The sequence below is a fragment of the Martes martes genome, assembly GCF_963455335.1.
Source record: "Martes martes genome assembly, chromosome: 12".
In the NCBI taxonomy this organism is placed as follows: domain Eukaryota; kingdom Metazoa; phylum Chordata; class Mammalia; order Carnivora; family Mustelidae; genus Martes; species Martes martes.
In genome coordinates this window covers 86673630-86697134 of record NC_137900.1, presented here as the reverse complement: position 1 = coordinate 86697134, position 23505 = coordinate 86673630, and the positions used below count along the sequence as shown (strand labels likewise).

The following is a 23505-nucleotide window of genomic DNA, read 5'->3' as shown; positions in this document are numbered from 1 at the left end:
AGATGGTGAATGCCAGCCACAATCTAGGAAGCCCAGAGTATACTATCCGTATTTGTTGGGAAGCTGAATTATGATGCCCTAGCCAAGGGGCTGCCAGAAACCCGTATAAGAAACAAAGCAGAGAGGACCAAGATACCACCATCGTATACCTCCTACTTACACAGTGCATCAGGGCAGTGATTGCAACCCTGACTGCATATCAGAATCACCAAGTCCCTGACCTCATCCCAGATCAGCTAACTCAGAATCTCCCCTTAATTGTGTGGCTTGGGAAATGCAGCCTCTCGGTATCCAAAGGACTTTCTTGCCTCTTATCCCCTTGTCCAAGGCTTGTTTTTACTGACTGGGCAGGTCAGCCTGGTGTGCCCCACGCAGGGTCTCGGGCTGAGAAGTGCTTTGACAGTTGTGCCACTGTGTTCACTTGATCCCTTCACCTTATCATCTGTCAGGTTAAACCTTCCCCCTGGCACCAAAGGTTTAGGTTACTGAATCTGTAATACCGCATGAATTCCATCTGGGTCGTAACTGCATATATAACCTAACATCATCCCCTAGAAGATACACAGATCGTGTGCAGGATTTGCCGATCAAGACTGTATCATAAAATAATCTTGCTGAAAGGTTCCATGGTTACCTTCACTATCTCTTCATAAAACAATCCATATGTATAATCATAACACTTGTGATCCGAGTAGTTATTTATCAAAAATATCAAGTACAATAGCACATATCATAGAGAAGGCAGAGGTTTCATCTCGTGAACGGACTCCAGGCAAGCTTGCCATGGCTGCCCAGAGCATTATGCTGAGGCGGCATCTGGAGCTGCGTCTGAGGGCAACATAAAGAAACTCCGTGATTGATTAAAAATGCCTGCCCTGGGCCTGAGCATGATGAGAGGCAGCGTATTTGCCATCTATTGTCTTCCCTGGCTTATCTGTCCTATCGCAGTTATTATTTAACCCCCTAGTCAATACCTACGAGCCAGCGCTCAGGGAAGACTTCATTACGGTGCCGTTTCTTAATATACAATATGCAGCCTTACAAAGCACATTAACGCGAGACTAAATGAGTGAAAGCAAACAGCTGTGGCCTGCACTTTTTTTTTTTCCTCCTCACTCTGGTGCTCTCTGTGGCTCTATGAATAAAATACTTGTCCCTGTCATTTTCCAGTTGGGGTACCTATAGAGTATAGTCCGAGTAATTACATAATCTGGAAATGAGGGTTCTTAGCAAGTGGATGGGTTTTCCCTCCATATTTCTGTTTCATTTTCTTACTGAATACTAAGTAGATACCCTCCTCCATTCAGATACACAAAAATGATCACGAGAGACATCCATCACACTTAGCTCCAAAATCCCTGGGTCCACTGAAATTGGAAGATGGCAATTCTAATATCACATGATTGTTCTGTCCCTGTTGTGACATTTTCTGAACCAAAATTTGCAATAGAACTTAACAAGAACTAATGAGCTTATGAAAGAGCAGGACAAATACTATCAAGACTACTTCCAGAAAAAAAAATTTTTTTTTTTTTTACATAAGTGCTTAATGCAGTGATTGGGTCGAGGGAAAATCCCCTGATAGGGAATGGCAGAAACTCAAGGTTTTTCCTAACTGTGTACCTTCCTCTAATTCCCCGCTCCCAGATCTACCCTTTTGAGAACACCTGTTGAATAATCCAGGATTATTACTGACAGTGTATCAGGTTCCTCAGATGGTTGAGAAAGCCTTGAGAATTGGAAAAGTTGAGAGCCACCGGCATAAAGAAATTAATGTGGATAGGATAAGGGAGAGTCCATCAAGGTTCTGTATTCCTTTTAGCATGCCCTCACCCTTGGCATTTGAGCTGGAGGAAGCTCTCGTCTTTCCCCCCTCTACGAGTGATACCATAAATTCTCTTAGGAAATGGCATATGCATCCCAACTGGATACTGTAAGCTCACTTGAAGTATCTGTTTACCAGGAGAATATTAGTTTGGGAAACTAACTTCCCTAATACACAATCTTTGTAAGTGCCTTCTTTACAGAGAGACCTTAGTTCTCATCCAGGGACAGGTGTTACTGGGTGAATTGGTCCCAGGTCTCTTTCAGTAGGCTCTACCCTTGTGCTGAGCGCTGTGCTGAGTTCAGCTGTACATTCATGGTCTCATTCATGTTCAGGCCACCCCTTAGTTTTCATTCCAAAGATAATGGCCTAGTCAAGTACACTCAGGCTTGTCACTCAGTCCCTAACTGACCACACATTGGAATTGGCAGCTCTTAGCTGTAGTTCCCAAAAGGTTTCAGATGGTTAGCACTTGAATGGAACCAGTGATTCTGGGCCTAGTAACCCACTTGATCTCAAGAATGTAAGGCTCTACTGGGTCTCATTATAGTTTGGGCCAAAATATGATATTGTTTTCTATTTTGGGTCCCTAAGGGAGACAGTGCTTTTCATACTGTAACGCATTTGATCACAGTGTGAGTATACCCACTATATAAACTTAATGCATTGAGACAGGAAAGCTGGTCTTTTTAAACCCTGGCCTGATAGCTTGGGGATATGAATTATGGGTATAGCTCTGTCATTAATGGGTGACATCGGACAAGTCATATCCCCACCCTGAGCCTCAATTTCTTCATATGGAGAATATAAGCCCCAGACCAGGTGATCTCTGAGGTCTCATTAAGCCAAACAGCCTTTGTATCTGATCCTGTGTGTAAATTCAGACAAGTTCCAAAGACTTCCCTGACTGCTCTGTGGACACTATCGATTGGCCGTGTGGATTCAGCACAATCCACTCCAGCAGAGAGTTGTTCAGTGACACTCCCAGGGGCTTTTCCAGGCTTTCATAAGGCTCTAGGTAACCCGAAGACAAGAGGATTGTAGAATTATATAAAAAGCTACTCCAGGATTTAACAACAGTGGAGCTTTTCTAGTCTTAGATTCACAGTTGTAGGAAATTGATGAATGAACCACAGCTCATGATGTCTGAGCAAATAAATAATAACTCAGGAAATACACTGAGGCACGGAATATTAAATGCCCTAATTTTTGCTGAATTTGTGTTTTAGCTTCTTAGAAGGGCATTTTAAGTTGTGCCTCCTGAGAGTCAGGCATGCACCTCTGGGGCAATGGGAAGTGGCAAACTGGTCAGGACACATCCTGGAGTTGGTCAGATAGACCTGGGCTTCAGCCCAGCTTTGCCACTTTCTGACTTGATTCACCCTGCGGAAGTATGTCATTTCAGCTTTCTGCACTTTCTCTAATAATCTCACTGATAACTGATTGAGCCGTCTTATGTGCCAGGCACTCTGCTGGGTTTTTTACATGCTTATGTCACCCCATCTTCATGACATCCTGGGAGTTGGTACTGTTTGTTACTCCCTTTTACAGAGGAAGAAGCTCAGGCTTACGAGGGGAAAAGTACATTCTCCCAGGATAACAGTAGTGGGAATGTGCCGGCAAAAGCAAGAGCCCCAAACTAATGACCTAGAGACCTTGGAGGTGGTTGGGGCTGGGGGGAGGGGCAGCGGGGGGGGGGGTCCCGTAGTGCAAGTGTTTCCACAGCTCCAGGTGTGAGAACCGTCTTCCTGATGTCAAACTGAACTATTGGTGGAGGTTACGGGAAAGAAGAATGGCCAGTGACCCTTGGTGATGGAAGATTACTACAAGGATGCAGAGATGAGGCTATTGGTCTCCCCAGCTGGACACTCGTTCTGAATCCTGGTGCTCCCAAAGCTAGGATGTAGAGCAGATCCCAGAGATAATGCCCCCAGACCAGGGCCAGTCAGGCCCCTTGTTTACCCCTCCTGGGGCTCCCTGAGCTTCCTGTCCAGACCCTCATTGCTGGGTCTGTGTCCCATCTCTTAGCCCAGTGCCTAACCCCCAATAATGACAGTCATGAGAAGTAGTGGTATAGGTCACCAGTGATGTATTAAGCACTATTCCAAGCACTTTACACATCTTACTTAATCATCACAAAAGCCCAGGAGGTAAATTCTGTTACCATCACCATTTTACAGTAACTTGTCCAAAGTCATATGATCAGGAAGTAGGCAAACTGATACTCCAACTTAAGACACTCTGGCTCTGAAGTCCGTGTTGCTACCCTCTCTGCACCACTGCCTTCCTGATCAGAAGTGTGGTGAGCTCTCAGTAAGCTGCTCTACACAAGAGGACCCAGCACAAGGGTGCCCAAAGTAGGTATCCAGTGTGTTAGCAGAAGATGATGTACGTGCTCATTTCCTTTTATGGAAATCTTCTGGTTAGTTAAAACAGACGAAGGTCTCCTCGTGATAACTCTAAAGCCTGGGACACATAGTTTCCCCAGAGAGTTGCACATACGTTAGAGTTGCGTTTTTGTTTATTTTGAGCTGTCTTGTTAGGGAAGGATTTATGTGCTGGCATTGACATAGGACAGCAATCAGGCATTGTTTTCTGCCTTTGACAGTTAGCGTGATAGTTTGCTTCCAGTGAAGTTTGACTCGCTGTATCTGGAAGCTGTCAGAAGTGGGAGCATGAAAAGGTCATGACGGATGGCCATGGATAAGTGGGTAGGGGAGGAGAGCTGGTAAAAGAAGACAAGTGGCATCCCTTGCTTCTGAGGGAAGGGGCTGACACTGTCCACTTCAGGCCAGCCCCCACGCTGTCTTCCTGGCTTCTCACAGCTGGTCAGGTAGAGCCTGTGGGGGTGGCCCCAGGGTGACCGTAATGCCACAGTGGGAACCCTTCCCAGCCGCTCAGCCACTGGGTGCTTGAGAGCTGCTAGCTGGACGTAGTCTTTGTTTAGGGCTGCTTTCATGATTACCCATCCCAGGATTCAACATACTCCCTTCCCCACACTGGAAAAGTTGGGAAAGGGTACTGAATCCTGAAGTAGAAACCAAGAAAATGTCAGATCCTAAAATGAGGTGTGTTTTTATTTTGGGTGAAATTTCTGTTTTGGAATAATACAGAAAAGGAAAGGATATAATCTTACTAACCAGAATTGACCACCGTTACCAGTTTGGAGCATATCCGTTAGATCTCCTTTCTATAAATATTTTTCCTGTCCTTTTCACTTAGCTTCACAAGAATTTTTCCAAGTCAAAGCTTTTCTCATACATATTTTTTTCATGGTTGTGTTGTATTCTCTCATGGTTGGATTAACTGTTCCTCTATCAGCCATTTAAGTTGGAGAAATGTAAACTTAACATAAGCCAACTTCCCTTGTTTTCTGGGACATATGTTTATAATTTGAATTACATAAAAACAGTGCCTAAGTGACACTTTAAGGAGCACGCCTGTCCTTCCTTCGTAACTTCACACAAAAGCTTTAGCCAAGGACATTAAAACCATGCTCAGTGGTCATACAGAAGGATATTGATAGGATTTCAGGCTCTGATTTGCCACATCTGAACAAAAATAGGTGTGCACTTATTGGCACATTTGAATGTTTATTTGTTCCTTGGTAAAAATTGAAAGAGGACATTAAAGACTAGTTAGGCAGAATTCCCCATTATGTCTGGATCCAGCTGAATGAGGCTGTGCAGAGCAGTGGGAAATACCATACTTGGGAACCAGGCAGCTCTGGGCTTAAAAGTTCCCCAAGCCAGAACAAGCACCTTCGCCCCTCCTAGGGCATGTAATATAGAACACATAGCACAGTTCTTGCAGAAGAGCATAGTGGCTAAGAGGACAGATTCTAGAGCCGAATTTCCTGGCTTTCTCCCAGTTCTTGCTTTGCCACTTTTTAGCTGTGTGATCTTGGGCAAGTTACTTAACCTCCCTGTGCTTCAGTTTTCTCATCTATAAAATAGGGATAAATACAGTAACCAGTGGGATAAAGGTGTCCTGAGATTTGAGTCAGTGCACACAAAGGATCGCTAACCACGCTGCCATGTGTTTGCTGCCAGGCGGTGTTCACCCCTCTTTGCCCCTGGCGTGGACTGTCATGCCAACCTCCTGACTGGTCACCTCTCCACCGGGCTGCTTCTTCCTTCCGACCAAGAAGGACACCTGGGACTCCCGGGCAGGGACAGAAGCGGTCTCTCTTTGCTTCCAGGCTAGGTTCTGGGACTCTTCAGCAGCGGGTTCTGGGTCCTTCGGGGAGAATGGGCTCCAAGGCTAGACCACCTCAGGCCCACCTGAACTGGAAAGCAGAAGGTCATCACTTGTGCAGCAGGAGCAGATTAGCTCCTGTGGGCTGTGGGCCCTGCTTGAAGAAGCTGAGACTCACACACATCTCAAGTAGGGTGAGATTATTTAATGTACAAAAGGATTTTTCCCATCAGGAAAGATCCCCCTACAGGTTCCTTTAAATAGTGACTCCTCTAGGCAGGCAAGTGTTTTACAGATCATTAACTACTTGACTGAAAGCCTGCAGGGCAGAGAAACTTAAAACTAAAGTGTTGGGAGCCCCTGCCAATTACAGATCAATCCAAAATGAATACAAAGTATCTCTGGAACTAGCAGTCAGTGGGAAAATGTGGCTTGATTCAGAAAAAATCTGATTTACAGGCAACTTTTTGGGAACACACCAGTTGTTTAAATGGTGTTCCACCTGCCTGCCCATCCTGAACCTAATGCATTCATCTCCCACATCTTCATTCCCCAAACGCCGGGACTGGGGTTCCCCTCTGCGAACCGTGACTGCACAATAATCCCCGGAAAGGGCGTCATTGGGAAAGCGTTCTTGTGGCCGTGCAGAGCGCAGGCAATTGATGCAGAGATAGAGCCCGAAATGGATGAACTATACAGTAACAATTTGCAGATAAAAATAATAGAAGTTAAAGTGTACTTTACATGATAAAAGAAAGATGAAAGAGGACGAGAGTCTGTTACATCTGAGATGGTTACAAAAGTCCTGCTTTGTGAAGTAGGCTCTGTTGAAAAGATTGATGCCATGGGGAGTGACCTTGGCTTGGAGCAGGAGCTGGTGATGTATGTATGAGCATCCCTCTGCTAAATGGACCCAGATTTGTAGCACTAATATACATGGGAGCCCAGAACCAAACTCAGTACGGCAATAAATCAACAGCCACTTTGGGTGTCATTTCTGGTTTATATTCCACTATTGTTCTATCACTTTAATTCATGTCACTATCATCTTTTCATCTGGAACAGTTTTATATAATTTTCCAGTGGAGTTACCTGACAAATCCTATCAAATTAACAAGGTACATTAACAATATTGACTGACTATGGTTTCAGGAGTTGCAGGGCCGTAGAACAAAATTTTAAAGCCGTGCCTCTCTGGTGATGATTCCCCCCCCCCACCCCATTTCTGAGAAAGGAATGTGGGGCAGGGTTTATTCCACATAAGAGATTTGCACATTTATTTTGCTCTGCTCGTTTTTGACTTTTATAAATGTCAAAATAAGCAGAGGAAGGAGAGGGGACCAAAACAAAACAAAACAAAAAAAACCACTTGCTACCAAGAGCGATGGCTTAAGTACTTTTCTTCTTTCAGGGAACTATAGAAATGTCCAGATCTTTAACAATTAATGGCCAAATTGGAGGGAAGAGTGTAACTGGGTAGTCGTAATCTATTTTAAGTGAAATGTAATAAAATTGGTCTCCTGATACATTCTTACCCTCCTGAAATCATCTAGACCTGAATGGCCAGAGTCCACTGAACTTATGACATTGTGCCTGATTGAAATATGGTATTCCTGAAATATGTCTAATGACAAATTCCAGCATTCAATTAATAAAAAAATACCAATTGTTCATCTCTTCGAAAGACCACCCAGTAATGACCAGGGTTAAGCAACCGTACTGCACTGTCTCCTCTGAAGACAGCAGACGAGACTCTACCAGAGTCTGCACTGTCTCTTGCCTTTCTTTGTCTGCTATTTGGGATTTCTTTATTCATAAAACAAAATAGAAATGGAGTGTGTGGCAGACCTAATCACTAGAATTTTTTTTTATATTTGTTTTCTTGTTTAATTTTGAATTTGCTCACAGACTGTGATCATGGTGTTATTGGGGGTTTTGTTTTTTTGTTTCTTAATTGAGCTCTTTCTTTTATCTGCTTTTTCTTCTGGTCTACGAAGTTTTCTCATGTTGTCTTGAAAAATTCCTGAGTGTGATGCATGGGGTGAAATGTATTAATTCTGATGGTCTTTTTGTTACAGTATGTACATTTGATGGTTTTAATTATCTCCTATCTTCACTTGATTTTGCTTTCTTCCACTTTGCCCCTGACCTTTAAAGTGTGGCCTAAATATTAATTACTTTCAAGATTCTCTCTGGGGCCCACTCTGGAAGGCACATTGAAGGTTTTTTTCTCACTCCATGAACAGATTCCTCGATTTTTAGCAAAAGGGGGAGCGGAGCGCGTCTAGCCCAGATCGTGTGTGTCCAGCTGAGCATGTACTGCTCAGTGACACCAGGAGAGCAATTGCCAGGCATTGCCGCTGTTATCCTGGGACACCTTTCATCCCTGGCATTACCTTTGTTCTCCGAAAACCTTTGCTCCCAGCCACTGTACAGTATGTTATGTCTTCCACAGCTCTGAAAATGAAACCTGAAGTGCCAGTGTTTAACATGCTGGATTCCTGTTGTAAAGTCTTTGTTGCATAAAGCTCACACCCAGTGCGGTTTCTCCCTCAGCGGAGAACCAGTGACCTCCACAGACTGAAGCCAAGCTCCCAGACTTGAACTTGGAAGGCTTTATGTAAAGGACACTTTGATCCCCCCTGTGACTTCCTCTCAATATAGCTGGGATAATTATTTAGTGTCAGAGAAGGAAAGAGATAGATTTTTTCCTATTTTTAGTGTGTAAGATTCTTCTAGACCAGAAAGAAAGAAAAAGATCACTGATCAAAATTGTTTTGTTTTGTTTTTTTTTAATGAACTTCACGTTATGGTTTATTTCATTACAACACAGAGGTGTTTATCTAGATAAATTCTGTATTGTATCTGTGGTACATCTAAGACAACATGTTTCTTAATACCTTTTTTTGTATGGGTTTTGGTGGTTTCTCCCCCCAACTCACCCACCCAGAAAACCAGGCTGTGCATTTCTGTGTGCCATTTGGAGTCTGATGAGCTGGTGGCATTCCCCAAAGCCATAAGAAAGAGCTCTTTTCATCCAATTTAGGATTTATAAAACTGGTCAAATGATTACACTGAAATCACTTACACCTTCCACTTTTTGTGGCTTCTTTTTTGTCCTCCCACCCCCCCCCCACCCCGGCCTTACAGGTATCTCTGGAGACAAAGTAGAGATAGACCCTGTTACGAATCAGAAAGCCAGCACTAAGTTTTGGATTAAGCAGAAACCCATCTCAATCGATTCTGACCTGCTCTGTGCCTGTGACCTTGCTGAAGAAAAAAGCCCCAGTGAGTAGTCCCTTTTATTTATGTCTTCTTTCTCTCTTCCCCCTCTTCCCCTCTGTGTGCTGGGTGCCAGGAGAATATATTGCCACCGTGTCCTTTTTTCCTTGGGTCTGTTTAATTCATTACCAGAAATTTCTTTTAATCAAACAGGATTGTATTATGGTGCCCAGAGCCTGACATGGACCCCCATCCTGTTAGGTCTTGATGGCAGCAGAGAACCTCACAGCCTGGCTTCTGACCTTAGGAGCCCTGCCCTGGGGGATGGGGGCGGGTTCCTGCTGAGAATTTGACTCACCAGAGCCCTCATTTCACTTTGTGCTCCCTTCCTCTTCCCATGTGGGGGACTTGAGCAGTCAGACCCGGACCTGCCTGCCTTCTTTGCCAGATCGAGGGAAGCTGGGAGATTTCCTGTGGCAGCCAAAGACTAGATTTAGATATCCATCAAGCCGGAAGTGTCAACACCCTCCAGATTATTGGCAGCTGCATGACCTACCAGCTCATAATTAAACTCCTGCCTGGTCCTGCAGAAGAGATCGCTGCTGGGTTGGCACTCCTCTGCTTAAATTATCGAAGTAGATACAGTCTGGTTGTATATTTTGGCATATTATATTTTTGCAGCTAAGTAATTGAGTGTAGTATTTAGATTAATCATTTTTAAGACTTCAGTCCCATCAAGAGGCAGAAAGGACACGGATCACACTGAAACTCCTCCATGGAAGAAAAAAGTTTAAACCGTACAAGTTGCCCGGGAAAGGCTGCAAGACAGCAGTTGTCAGAGTCTGGTACATATCAGCATTGCCTGTGGAGCCTATTTAAAACACAGTTCTCCAGGGCCCATCCCCAATGGGTTCTTTTTTTTTTTTTTTTGAAGATTTATTTTATTAGCGTGCATGCACGGGTAGGGGGAGGGGCAGAGGGAAAGAATCTTCAAGCAGACTCCCTGCTGAGTGGGTGGCCTGATACAGGGCTCGATCTCACCACTCAAGAGATCATGAGGTCATGACCTGAGCCAAAACCAGGAGTCAGACACTTAACCCGACTAAGCAACCCAGACACCCCTCCCCAGTGGGTTCTGGTTCATTAACTTAGAGGATGATGTGAGCTTCTAATTTTTGTTAATCCCCTTTATTCCAGTGCCCGCTGAATTGGGGAACAAATGTTACAAGGAATGACATACTCAAAAGGGACAATAAGAAATATAAAGGCCAGCAAGTGTTTATCATATGGTTCAAGCTTTTGAGATAACACTGACTAAGCAGGGACCTAAAAAGCAGAAAGCCCCATGAAGGGGTCTTATGGACAGGGCACCTGCCACATTGCATTTATGGGTGGGTGTTTGTGTTTTGTCACATCCAGCTGTGCTAGGCTACATAGTCTCCTCCTTTCAACCCATTAGTCTCCAGCTTGGCAGGAAGGGAGAATTCAGTGGTACAGGGGGAAAGGAGGCAAGCTGTGCCCATCCACCACCCCCCCGCCCCCCCCCCCCCGCCATTCTTTTCATCCCAGTGAGGAGATTCTGCAAGATGGCTGCCAGAAAGGGCTGGTGAGAAAATTGCTTACCGTTCTGGGGCCCTTGCCTCTGCCTCTAGATAAACATCTTCTTCCTAATTCCTCTCACTCCAGCTTATCAGCCAATAAAGATGTCATTGTTCTAGCATCTTTCTTCCCAAGAATTCAGGATGCTTTGAAAAGTAACATTGTGTAAATTCTCCATGTCTCTGAGAAATGAAAGGCAGTCACATGTCGCATAGAGGGATAAGCTGGAGTAGAAAGGTTAGGGAAAGAACTAGAAATAGGATTCACATTTCCTTTACACTCATATGAAGACACTCACTTGCCAAGGAAGGCTGTGTGTGATTCGGGCACTGAACGGTGAGGGTGTAACACACCCCAGCCAAGAGGAAAGGAAGAGAAGATCACAGCCACCACCTCCAGTTGCCTCTTGCTGTTAGGCAGTCAGGAAGCAAGTATTACCCATCTCTGAGAGTGAGGCCAGGTCTCAAGACTTGAGGATACAGAGCAGACGTGGTACCCGCCATTTCAGTATTGGCAGTCCACCAAGGAGAGTCTTTTGTCTTATTTTCAGACCTGCTGGGGGGTTCTGTGTAAAAACTGCATATGTGGGTCCTAGGGAGGATTCCTGCTCTCTCACTCTGGCTCCAGAGATCTAGAAATTGTGGTTTCCTTGAACAGAGAGGCTCACTGTCCCAGTGAGACATTTCCCAAGTCCCTGTTGCCCATGACAGTGCTTTCCAACCCATGTTCCTCAGAGCTCTAGGTTCTGGGGGGCGGGAGGGGGGACCTCAGGGGCCTAAGGTCTCCCCTTTGGGCATAAGGTCTCCCCTTCAACCAATAGAGTGCTACTTTTCTATTTGGGGATTCTGCATTTAAAAAGTCAACCAATTCTCTTGGTCTCACAAAACAAACTGAGGATTGGGGGTGGGGTGGGGGGGTGTGGAGGACATTGGGGAAGGTATGTGCTATGGTGAGTGCTGTGAAGTGTGTAAACCTGACGATTCACAGACCTGTACCCCTGGGGCTAATAATACATTATATGTTAATTTAAAAAATTTAAAAATATTTTAAAAAAATAATAAAAATAAAAAGTCAACCAATTAAAAAGGATTTTGCTGCTTTAAAAAAAAAAAAAAAAGTTTGAAAGTTGCAGACTCACAGAATAGACTCCAGGCTCCTTAGCAAAGGTCTTTACAGACATTGACCACTCCAGGTGCATAGCCCACAATTTCCCATCCTGAACTTGGGGTACAGCCGCCGTGAACTGTTTCCCACAAACACACCTCACGTTGTGTGCTGCTGCTGTTCCCATGGCCTGGAGTGCACGTCCCCGCTGCCCCGCCTGCTGGCGACAGGCGCCTCCAGTCCTCATGCCTGGCTCCAGCTCCAGGGTCCGGCTCTCTGTGACTTCGTCACACCTCTGGCGCAGCACCTCTCCAACTGTGCTGTGGTTAATGACTTGAAGTCTGTCCCTCTGTCCCACCCCCACCTCTGTGCTCAGCTGACTGATCCCAAAACCGGTTTCTGTAGCCCCATCCCTAGCCCAGTGCCTACCTGCAGAGCTGTCCTCAGTGAATGTTTGCTGTCTCCACACTGCCCTTACTGAGGCCAGAATTTAGAAACCAAAAGTTTCTCAGCATAATTTATGCTGTAAAGTGCCCAAACAAAGATGTATTAACTGAATCAGCTTGATGCTGTGTTATTTTTTTTTTATGATTTCCAGTATCTTCATCAAATTAATTCAGTGACTTAATCTAAAAAGTTCATCTTCAAGACCATCATCAGACCACAGAATTAATCTATGGGGCTGCTTCTTCTTCTTCTTCTTTTCTTAAAGGATTAATGGTAACCCCTTTTATCTTTTGTGTCTGTTGAACCTTAGAAAAAGTTATTTTAACAGCACTAAAGAAATGAAAGTCACTATATTTCATAAGTTTAGCTTGTGATTTTTATCAGCATAGTGATGTATGTTTGTAGCTGAGTTTACATCAAAAATTATTCTTGGGGCCTTCTTGAATGAATTATGGCAAAGAGAGAGAGTCTAGAAATAGATAAGGTTTTTGATTTCTGCAATATATTTCCTTTTTCATGTTTTTATCTCTCGTAACACAAGTGTCTTGCTGAAGACTGGAACGTGTGACCAACTGGAATAATTTAGTTGTGAAAACAGCAGACGTGTTATTAAACAGCCTTCTTTACAAAAAAGGCATTAAGTGTTGGGAGGATAATGAAGTTGTCCCAGTCTGTCTTGAGACATGTTTGTCAGAATTTTGAACAGAAAAGAAACGGTTTTTAAAACCTTCGAATATGGCCAGTTTGCAGTGTTTATTGAAAAAGCCTCTGTCAAACCATTAATTTGGTCGTCATAAGGAACACAGCTCAAGTTTAATTGACGCCATATCCAAAAAGTATGTGAATAGCGGACTTGGCAAAGGGACTGAGCTGTAGAGCGCCTGCAGTGAGACACGTAATTACACATACCATGGATCAGAAAGACCCAGACTCTGCAGCCGGGCTCCATAAATAGCCGTTCTGTGGCTCTCTTTGCTTCCCCTAACTTCTCCCTTGTAGGCTGCGTTCTCAGAAGGAAGATTTACTGCTCTGTCCCTGTGAGTGTTTAAGGACCTGGAACTTAATGACTAAATAGATACATGCCTTAGATGAAATTTGTACATATAAATATGGACTCCTACCAGAGTTAGTGGAGAAAATCTGTGTATCAAAAGCCCTGAGAAATTAAGAATAAATTCTGCCTTTCTAGATTGGAGAGGGGGAAAAAAAAAAAAAGGCTGCATGCTGCCATTATTATTCAAATCAGTGATTTCGCAGTCTGGTTTTGCCACTCCTTAGGATAGCTTTTGCTATTTTGAAGGATGTCACAAACCTCTAAAAGATGAATTCATTTTAATTCATTTTAACTGAACGAATATGTATACAGCGCATAGAAGGGGAGACTCTTCCCCATTAGAAACTACCATGGCATTCTCCATCCTTATACAGTGCTAGCCTCAAATTCCAACACTGAAAACAAAAGCAAGGGACCTTTCTTTTAAACTAACACCCTTCAGAGAGTCTCAGGCTGGATTTAAATAAAGTACCAGACTCAACCACTCCAGGTCTGGTTTTATCATAAGAAGGTTGTGCAGGTTTCGAGTCTTTAAAGGAAGCAGCCTATCATTAAGAAATCAGATTTAAACCTTAATAAAGTAGCTGTCGTCTTTATAGCTGAAAAGAGCTCTGTATCTCAATTAAGTATAGATAATAGAAAATCTTAAGGAAGCAACATAATAGAGGTAACCTGATTACGTTCTCTTGCAATAGTATAATTTAAAGGAAATCTGATTCTGTCGATGCTGGTGGGGGATTGCTTGTTTGGTTGTTTTTGTTTTGTTTTTGTCCAGAACAGTGTTGGGATACAGGATAGGAACTCTTTGGGATTATGAGTCAACCACAACTGCAGGAGACTGTCAAGCCCTCACGAATAGAACCTGCTAGATATTTGAGATGAGATTCAGTTAAGGTTATGAGTGAAATTAGCGGGGCTTATTGGTGACCTCCCGCTTAAATGAATCTTTCTTTTCATAAGTACTTGACAAGATCTGTAAAGTAGTGTATTTAATTTACTAATTAAATTAAAGCTACTGAATAATGATTTGTCCACATTGATTTAGCTTAAATAGAAAAGATCAGCATTGTTGTTGATCTTCAGCAACCTTAATGGCCAAGCCAGTTAGACACAAAGGCCTCTTGTGTTTTATAGGTCAGAAGTACATAGGTAAGCCCGGGCTGTAATTGAATTGCCTACCCTGCGCCCTGCAGTTGCAGATTCCCTTTGCCTTCTCGTTCCATTGTTGCACTGGGGCTTAAGAGAATGTTAACGTGGTAATAGGCACAGGGCCTTCCCCATTATACGTCTTGCTATCGAGCGGTTCTGCATGACTAGTTAAAGAAGATGGCAAGAAGATTAATGAAAGCAAGGCTAATACAGAAGGGGGTACTTTTGCAAGACTTCTACCGAGGAGATATTAGAGCTGAACCAGAGCTTGGCTTTTTCTTTATCCTGTGACCTTTGAACCTGCCTTACTGTTGAGAGCTGCCAGGGAAGTCGACATTTTGATTGATGTTGGTACACGAGTCAGTCTTTCCCATTGAATTCCACATCTGCACGAAAATAGCTTTTCCAGCAGAATTCATACTGGCCAGAAGTGATAGCCAAATTGATGGCTGAAATGCTTTTATGTAGTTTTCATTTAAACCTAAAGGTATTGGATGGTTTAATTCAGTATCCAGTTTTCATAGATTATAAGCATTCACTTATATGTCCTTAATGGGTTCGTCAACTCATAGTGAAAGACCAGTATTAAGAGTGGTCAGAGGTTTACAAAAGAGTTTCAAGCAGGTTTTATGGAGAAGTAAAAGCAGTCATCAAACAAAACCTTCATGATCCTCAAAAAAGGAAAATCAGTCTGAGGGTCCAGGCAAACTGACTTTGAGGTTTCTGTATAGAAAGCAAAGTGTCTCGCTGTTTCTGGAAAGCTACAGATGGGGGAGTCTGAATTCTGTCTGTGTCCTACTTCAGCCCCAACTCAGGCTCTCTTGATCCACCCAGATGCTGAGTTCCTTGACGTTGTCCTTGGGAACTAGCATTCCATCTGAAAGGGTTTGTTATGGTCTACTAGTAAGACAGCCCCGTGCAGATATGAACCTCTTTGTGTGTTCCTACTAAGTCTGTTACCTTGCTTGTGGAGCTGTAGGCCATTTGTGTGTGTGTGTGTGTGTGTGTGTGTGTGTCTTTGTGTGTATCCCCCACTCCCTGTCCCAACAAAGAAGAGTAGGGAGGGTGGCAGAAGGACTCAGGTTTTGTTATTAAAATCGACTTGGGCACACCCCAACCCGTATTTGAATCCTCTGATCACCTGATTTCTTTTTTTGCCTATTTGATGGGGGTAGTAGTTCCAGCAGAGAACACACACGCACACGCACCCACACACACCTGCACACTGAAGTGACAGGCATTCCAGTTCCTAAAGGAGCAGTTACCCAAAAATTTTGTCATATTCTTTAGATGTTCATGAGAATGAAAGAGAAATGAGGATGACATTAGCCACCCCTGGATGAAAGAGTTACAGCCCCTGAGTGAGTGGGCGGATGGCCACGGCCATAGCACGTACTGTAGGCCAGTGAGTAAGGCACGTGCATTTACACTCACGTGGGCTTGTAACCAGGAAGACCACAGCCCATCCTTAGGCTCTGATGATTCCCAGGAGGTCCAGGTACTCCAAACATCAGGTGGACAAGCTATGTAATGCTTTTATTCTCTGACAAGGACTTATTTCATAAGTTCCAGATCAAATACGGTAAGTACTGTTAGATTACAGAACACAATGGACTCTAACATATTAAATGCCCCAGTTATTGAATTGCCTTTTCATAAGAGTACTCTGGAGCACAATCAGGAGCAGGCAGTGCCTCATCCTTTTAACAGATATGTTTCCTAGCCCTATTAAAAGGGGTCTTCATCTATCCTGTCAAAGGGAGTCTGCTGGGGTTTTTTAGTTTAATTACACTATCCAATTAAAACTCCTTGCTGCATTTGGATGCGCCTCTCCTTGGGCCTGAGTGGATATGACATTTACAAGGCTCGCCTTTCAAGCAGACAATAGTGTGATTGATGAGGTGCACGTTCAGTGGAGGAGGCGAGTGCCTGTGGAAGTGCTGCTTAGTGCATTTTGATTTATTTATCATCTCCTTCCAAAACAAGGGAGCTGCCGGGGAGACGGGTTTGGGCAACCAGGGGACCACCTCCATTTTTCCAAGTGTGTGGGAGGGAAAGACCCGGAACGTGCCACAGAATAAAGGTGGGGAGAAAACTCTAAGCTTGAGGCTCATGTGCCTCATCTACTGCCAGGCTGCATTCTTAGGTTCTCTGACCCAGTTTGGTTTCCAGTAACCTCAAGCTGTGATCGGCTGTTAAATAGGCCACCACTGTATTTCAGGGAACAGTTCTCTGGGGCTGGATAACATTGGCCAGACTCCTGAGAACTCAGCCGGTGGGAACCAACCCAGCGTGTGTGCCATTGACCTGGTCATTATTAACTGACACCTGATGTTTGCACTAGGCCTGCCGATTTATGCTCCCAGCTGCATCCTTTAGAAATCCAGCACCTTCTGTCCAGGGGCTACAGTCAGTGCTCGATGACTCTCTAACTCTGCCTAGGCACCTGAAGCATTTAAAAGTTGCTTCTAGAATTTGGAATTAGCCAACAGCAAGCGTGGCTTTTCAGCAAAGAGATATGGAGGTGGAGGTACAATGGAGAACTTCTCAAGGCTGTAGTGAAAAGGCAAACCCAGCATCTTGTTCTTGACCTACTATTGCTGTTTGCCCTCAGCATATGATAGATGGGACCTGGGTGCTTGTCTCTGTAGTTCGTGGAAAGAGGTGCTTCGGTACAGTGTATGGCCTCAGGAAGGTCAACACTCTATGAATTTAGGACCCAGGAGATTCTGTTCTGAGCTCCAGACAAATGAGAACAACACATCCCCCATGTTCATTATCACATACTACGGTTGCTCATAGGAGTTGGAGGGCATGTTTGCTAACTGCATAACCTGTAAGAATGTGTTTCTGAGGAAAATTGTCTGGTGCTGAGATTCTCAGTGGGTTTTCATTATCTTCTCTATAAACCTGCTTCGTTTTTCCCTAGGACTTATTAATGAACAAAGAATATGTTTGTGTCGATTAAAATGTTGATATTTGTTAGAGTAGAAAATATTTTGGGGTATCAACTTTTTTTCTTCCTGGAAAAAGCCTTTTTTTGCTATCAAGCTTGCATCTGATTGTTGACTTGGGCATTATGGACCTGTAATATCAAAACAAGTAAAATGGAAAATTTGCATACATTTTGTATTTTCCTAGATTTTTATTACCCTTTCTTCAAATTTTTTCTTTTCTGATTTTAACATCAGAAGAGATCCTGATTGAGAAGAGGGTAAGGGCAGAGACTGTTTCCTACTGAAAAACTGTGAAGATTTCTCAGCTGGATAAATGATAGGAAAAATCTGTTTCCCTTGCCTCCTGCCAAGCTCCAAATTGTGTTTTCATAATAAATAAATGGGGTGCTTCGATTTTAAGTTCTTCTCACAGACATGGAAAAAGTAAGCCATTCTTTCATTAAAATCAAAGTGTGTGTTGCTTATAAGATTCCCATAGGCAACTTCCAGGACAGGCTAACTGCTACCAGATTAGCCCTTCTATCATAAATGACTGGAAAACTATACAAAATATAAGAAACTGTTCTCAGACACTGGAAAACAGGCAGTACAGGACTGAGCCCTGAGAGAAGGGAAACAAATGAGGTGAGACTTACTATCACTTCAGCTTTCTTCGGGGTTTCCCAAGGAGAGTATAGCAGGCTCACCAAGCCCAGAGACAGAAATCAGAGCTGGAGGAGGCTGAAATTTACAGTAAATTAAGTGTGAGAGGAGGGAGTGCTACACTGAGAAAAAACTCCAGAAAGAGGTTCTCAGATCTCCCATTGTGTACTAAGCTGTGCATGCCTACAGTGGGACCTCACAAGGCTGGTCAGAGCACAACTCCTAGACTGCTGCAATCTGGGGTTCTGACCAACCAGAGGGGAGCTTCCACGGCATGTAGCGGGATTCAACAAAGGCCACATCTTAGGACTAAGGTTCAACCAGCCCCAGATTAATAATTGTTCTAATCCTTGCCTGATAAAGTTTTTTTAAGTTTTTATTTTAATTCCTGTTGGTTTATATACAGTGTTGTATTAGTTTTTTTTTTTTTTTTTTTTAAATTTTATTTATTTATTTGTCAGAGAGAGAGAGAGAGCACAGGCAGACACAGTGGCAGAGGGAGAAGCAGGCTCCCCGCGGAGCAAGGAGCCCGGTGCGGGACTCGATCCCCGGACGCCGGGATCATGACCCGAGCCGAAGGCAGCCGCTCAACCAACTGAGCCACCCAGGCGTCCCACAGTGTTGTATTAGTTTTAAGTGTACAATATAGTGATTGCCCAGTAGAGCTTTAAAAGGAGTCCTAAAAAGGGGCGCCTGGGTGGCTCAGTCAGTTAGGCATCTGCCTTCTGCTCAGGTCATGATCCCAGTGTTCTGGGATTGAGCCCCATGTCCAGCGCCCTGCTCAGCAGAGAATCTGCTTTTCCCTCTGACACTCCCTGCTGTTCGTGCTCTCACTTGCTCCCTCTCTCTCTTTCTCTCTCTCTCTCAAATGAATAAGTTAAAAAAAAAAAATCTTTAACGAAAAAGGGGGATATAAAAAGATCAAAATGATCCACAAGTAAATTAACTGGCTGTTAGAATAAAACCCAATATTCTCTGAAAGATGATGACAGAATGCAAACAACCCACAATGCTAGTGTCCAGCATTCAGTAAGAAATCACTGGATATGCAAAGAAGTAGGAAAATGTGTCCTGTATCTAGGAGAAAATTCAGTCAACAGAAGTAGCCATAAATAGCAGGGATCACAGAAGTAGCAGGTAAATACTTCTAAAATAGCTATCATAAATGTGTTTAAAGATTTAAAGGAAACAATAACTCAAAAAGAAGAGAAATGGAAACTGCTTAAAAAAAAAAAAAAAGAACCAAATGAAAATTCTAGAGCTGAGAAATATAATACCTGAATCAACAATGATGCGACCAGATTAGGAAATCCATTTAAAAGGTCAGTGTTAGTTACCTATTGACCATATAACAAATTGCCCCAAAACGGTGGCTTAAAACAACATTTATGACCTCACAGTGTTGTGGTCGGGAATCCAGCACAGCTTAGCTAGGTCCTCTTGCGGAGGGTCTCTCCCGAGGTTGCAGTCAGCCACAATCCTCTCAAGATTCCATTGGGGTAGGATCTGCTTCCAAGCTCACTGAGTAGTTGCTGGCAGAGTTTATTTCGTTGTGAACACCTTCAGTTCCTCGCCAAACAGTCCTTTCCGTAGGTGAGCTCACAAGATGGCAACTCGAAGAGTAAGAGAGCACCAGCAAGGAAGAAGTCACAATCATTTATAACCTAACCTTAGAAGTGGCTTTGAAATACACTTTTGCTGAATTTTATTCATCAGAAGTAAGTCACTAGGGGCACGTGGGTGGCTTAATCATTTAAGCATCTGCCCTCAGCTTGGGTCATGGTCCTGAGGTCCTGGGATCAAACCCCATGTCAGGCTCCCTGCTTCTCCCGTACCCTCTGCCCCTCCACCCCACTCGAGCTCACTCTCTCTCTCTCAAATAAATAAAATCGTTTTAAAAAAGTAAGTCACTAGGCCTAGCCTACCACACGCAAGACAAAGAGATGACACAGTATGAAAAGCAGGAGACAGGATCATTGGGGGCCACTTCAGAATCTGCCTATCACAATCAGTAAACTTTAAGACAGGACAATAAAAGTACTCAGACTGAAGCACAGAAATAAAAATTTGATGAGAAGAACAGACTGTGGAATAATATCAAGTGTTCTAACGTACAGGTAACTTAAGTCTCAGGGATGGAGGATAAAACTATTCCAGATTTGCTTTAAAAATACCAATCCACCAATTTTAGAAGACCAATGAAGACCAAACAGGATAAATACAGAGAAAACTGTATCAAGACACATCATAATGAAATTGCTGAAAACCAGTGATAAAGAGAAAAATCTTCAGAACAGCCAGAGAAGGGCACCTGGTGGTTCAGTCAGTTAAGCGTCTGACTCTTATTGTCAGCTCAGGTCATGATCTCAAGGTTGTGGGATCAAGCCCCACATCTGGCTCCATGCTCCGTGGGAAGTCTGCTTGAGATCCTCTCTCCCTCTCTACCCTTGCCCCTGTTTGTGCTACTGTCTCTCTTTGTCTCTCTCAAATAAGTAAATAAATCTTTTTCTTCTTTTTTTTTTTTTCAAAGATTTCATTTTATCTGACAGAGAGAGAGAAATCACAAGTAGGCAGAGAGGCAGGCAGAGAGAGGAGGAAGCAGGCTCCCCGCTGAGCAGAGAGCCAGATGCAGGGCTCGATCCCAGGACCCTGGGATCATGACCTGAGCCGAAGGCAGCGGCTTTAACCCACTGAGCCACCCAGGTGCCCCAGTAAATAAATCTTTTTAAAAGGGAGGGGGGTCACCTGGGTGGGCCAATCAGGTAAGCATCTGCCTTCTGCTCAAGTCATGATCTCAGGGTCCTAGGATCGAGCCCTACATGGGGCTCCCAGCTTCACAGGGAGTCTGCCTCTCCCTCTGCCCCTTCCCTGACTCACTCTTTCTCACTCTTGCACTCTCTCTCTCAAATAAATAAAATCTTTAAAAAAAAAGAAAAAACAGGGAAACCAAGAGTTTCCTTAGTACTTTAAGATCGGTAAATAAGAATGATTGCTGACTTCTCATCAGAAATAATGCAATCCAGAAGACAATGGAGTGACATCTCTTAAAGCACTAAAAGAAAAATCTGTCAATCTAGAATTCTGTATTCTGTGAAATGTCCTTCAGAAATGAGGGTGAAATAAAGACATTTTCAGACACTCAAAAGATGAAAGAATGTGTTGCCATTAAGCCTTCACTACAGGAAAGGTTAAAGGCTGGAGTGGGGGAAATGCCAGATAGAAGCCCAGATCTACACAAGGAGCTCTCAAAATGTCATTATTAGCAACTGCACAGAATGAGCCAAGGAGAAGGAGATAAGCAAGAGAGGCCTCTTTGAGCAGGGACTGGTAAACTATGGCCCAAAAGTAAATCTAGCCAACAACCTGTGAGCTAAGAATGGTCCTTACAGGTGAACATTTGTAGTTGATTTGATGATAGGGAACACTAACTTTGAATTCCATTTAAGCAAAGTTATCTACCACCTCGAAAAAATTCTGTCCTTCTCTTTAGTAGACCTGTATTACACCCACCTAAAAATAGATTTGACTATTATATTTCAAATTTTGGCCATAAGAAATTCGGAATTTTTTTTTCTCCCATAACTATCTATGATATGCCCTTAATTTTTCTCTGGGCCTGCAAAGCCTAATATATTTACTATCTAGTCCTCTTCGGGACTAGTTTGTCTTAGAGAGTAGAGGTAAAAAGACAAAAGGAACCTGCCATGTACCAGACAGTGTCCCACATGCTTTATATGCACTATTTAATTTTTACAGCAGCTCTGTGAGGTTTTATATACATTTATTATAGAATTCTAGAGTTGTTGATTTTATCCTAGCAACAATGCTATGAGGCTGAGGTTATTCCTATTTTAAAGTACTAAGGAAACTGGGACTCAAGAAGTTACATAACTTGTCCAAAGGTGAACATGGGGCATTAGGGGCACTGATCCCCATGTCATCTAAAATCTATGTATAGTTTTTTACTCCCCCAAAACTTAAGTAATAGCCTATGGTCGACCAGAAGCTGTGCTGAAAACATAAACAGTGGATCAACACATTTTGTACATCATGTGCGTTACATACTGTATTCTACAATAAAGTAAGCTAGAGAAAAGAAGATGTCAAGAAAATCATAAGGATTGCTGTATTTGTTAATACCATACCTACTGAAAAAACACTAGTGATGAGTGAAACCATACAGTTCAAACCCATGTTGTTCAATGATCAACTGTATAAGTGGTAGGAGAGGTTCATCTTCTCTCTGCCACTGACACGAATACAAGGCACTTAAACTTCTGTGCTGCTTTGATGGGAGAGTATCCCTAGCCCCAGCTCAGACTCCGTAAAGTCTTTTTTTTTTTAAACAAATGTCAGTCATGCTCGATCACCTGGTTTTTCATCCTAAAGGATATGAAATATGGAAGATTATAAGAGGGAGAGTAAGAATGACAATAAAGACAATGGGAAGTAAAAACTTAAAAGAGTTGACCAAAACTGAAACAAAACATAAACTGTTAAAAAGCAATCCAAGAACTCAGTAAGCAGAGTAGTACAGAGTAGTATGGCAGCAAGGAACTATTTTGTGGCAAGACATAGAGCCTCTTGCAGCTCCGGGGACATCATAATATTCCATACCTATAAAGATGAACATAACAGGGGCGCCTGGGTGGCTCAGTGGATTAAAGCCTCTGCCTTCGGCTCAGGTCATGATCCCAGGGTCCTGGGATCGAGCCCCGAAACAGAGAGCATTGGGCTCTCTGTTCCGCGGAGAGCCTACTTCCTCCTCTCTCTCTCTGCCTGCCTCTCTGCCTACTTGTGCTCTCTCTCTCTGTCAAATAAATAAAAATAAAATATTTTTTAAAAAAAGATGAACATAACATAGTAATTTTATTTTCCTTACACTCTAATCCAGGAGGAAACTTTATAATGTGGAATTTTAATGCTTAAAATTGAAAAAGGCTTTTTTTTTTCTTTTTGCACAAAGCTCACACTAGCTGTGTGCTCTAAGGACTCTGCATAGATGGGTTTCGTGTGTTATAATTTAGCCTTCCAAGGGTACTTGAAACGCAGACTTTGTCACAAACTATGGAAGAATGTCCAGATACCAAACTTGTTTCTTATCTGTCTGCTACCTCTCTAAAAGCTAAAGGGTAAAACTCAACCTATACTAGATTATGAAATGCCATGATATTTCATTACAACAACTTACACATGAACTGAAGAATCAAAAGACTCCATAAACCATTGTTCTTAGTTCATTTTCTGAAGTCCACATAAGCATTTTTGCCACATATGGGAGTAGAATACGGAAATACAGAAAAGCACAC

The 23505-nt window shown here is 43.2% G+C and overlaps 1 protein-coding gene across 5 annotated transcripts in view; it reads left to right on the top strand.

Moving 5' to 3' along the window:
- The window catches only part of MAPKAP1 (MAPK associated protein 1), a 243106-nt gene that overhangs the window by 203357 nt on the left and 16244 nt on the right, over window positions 1-23505 (top strand). For all 5 annotated transcript variants that reach the window (XM_080820352.1, XM_080820349.1, XM_080820353.1 and 2 more), the window contains one exon: window positions 9173-9310. In XM_080820352.1, coding sequence (XP_080676478.1) covers window positions 9173-9310 — 138 coding nt within the window. The remainder of the gene's footprint in view (window positions 1-9172; window positions 9311-23505) is intronic.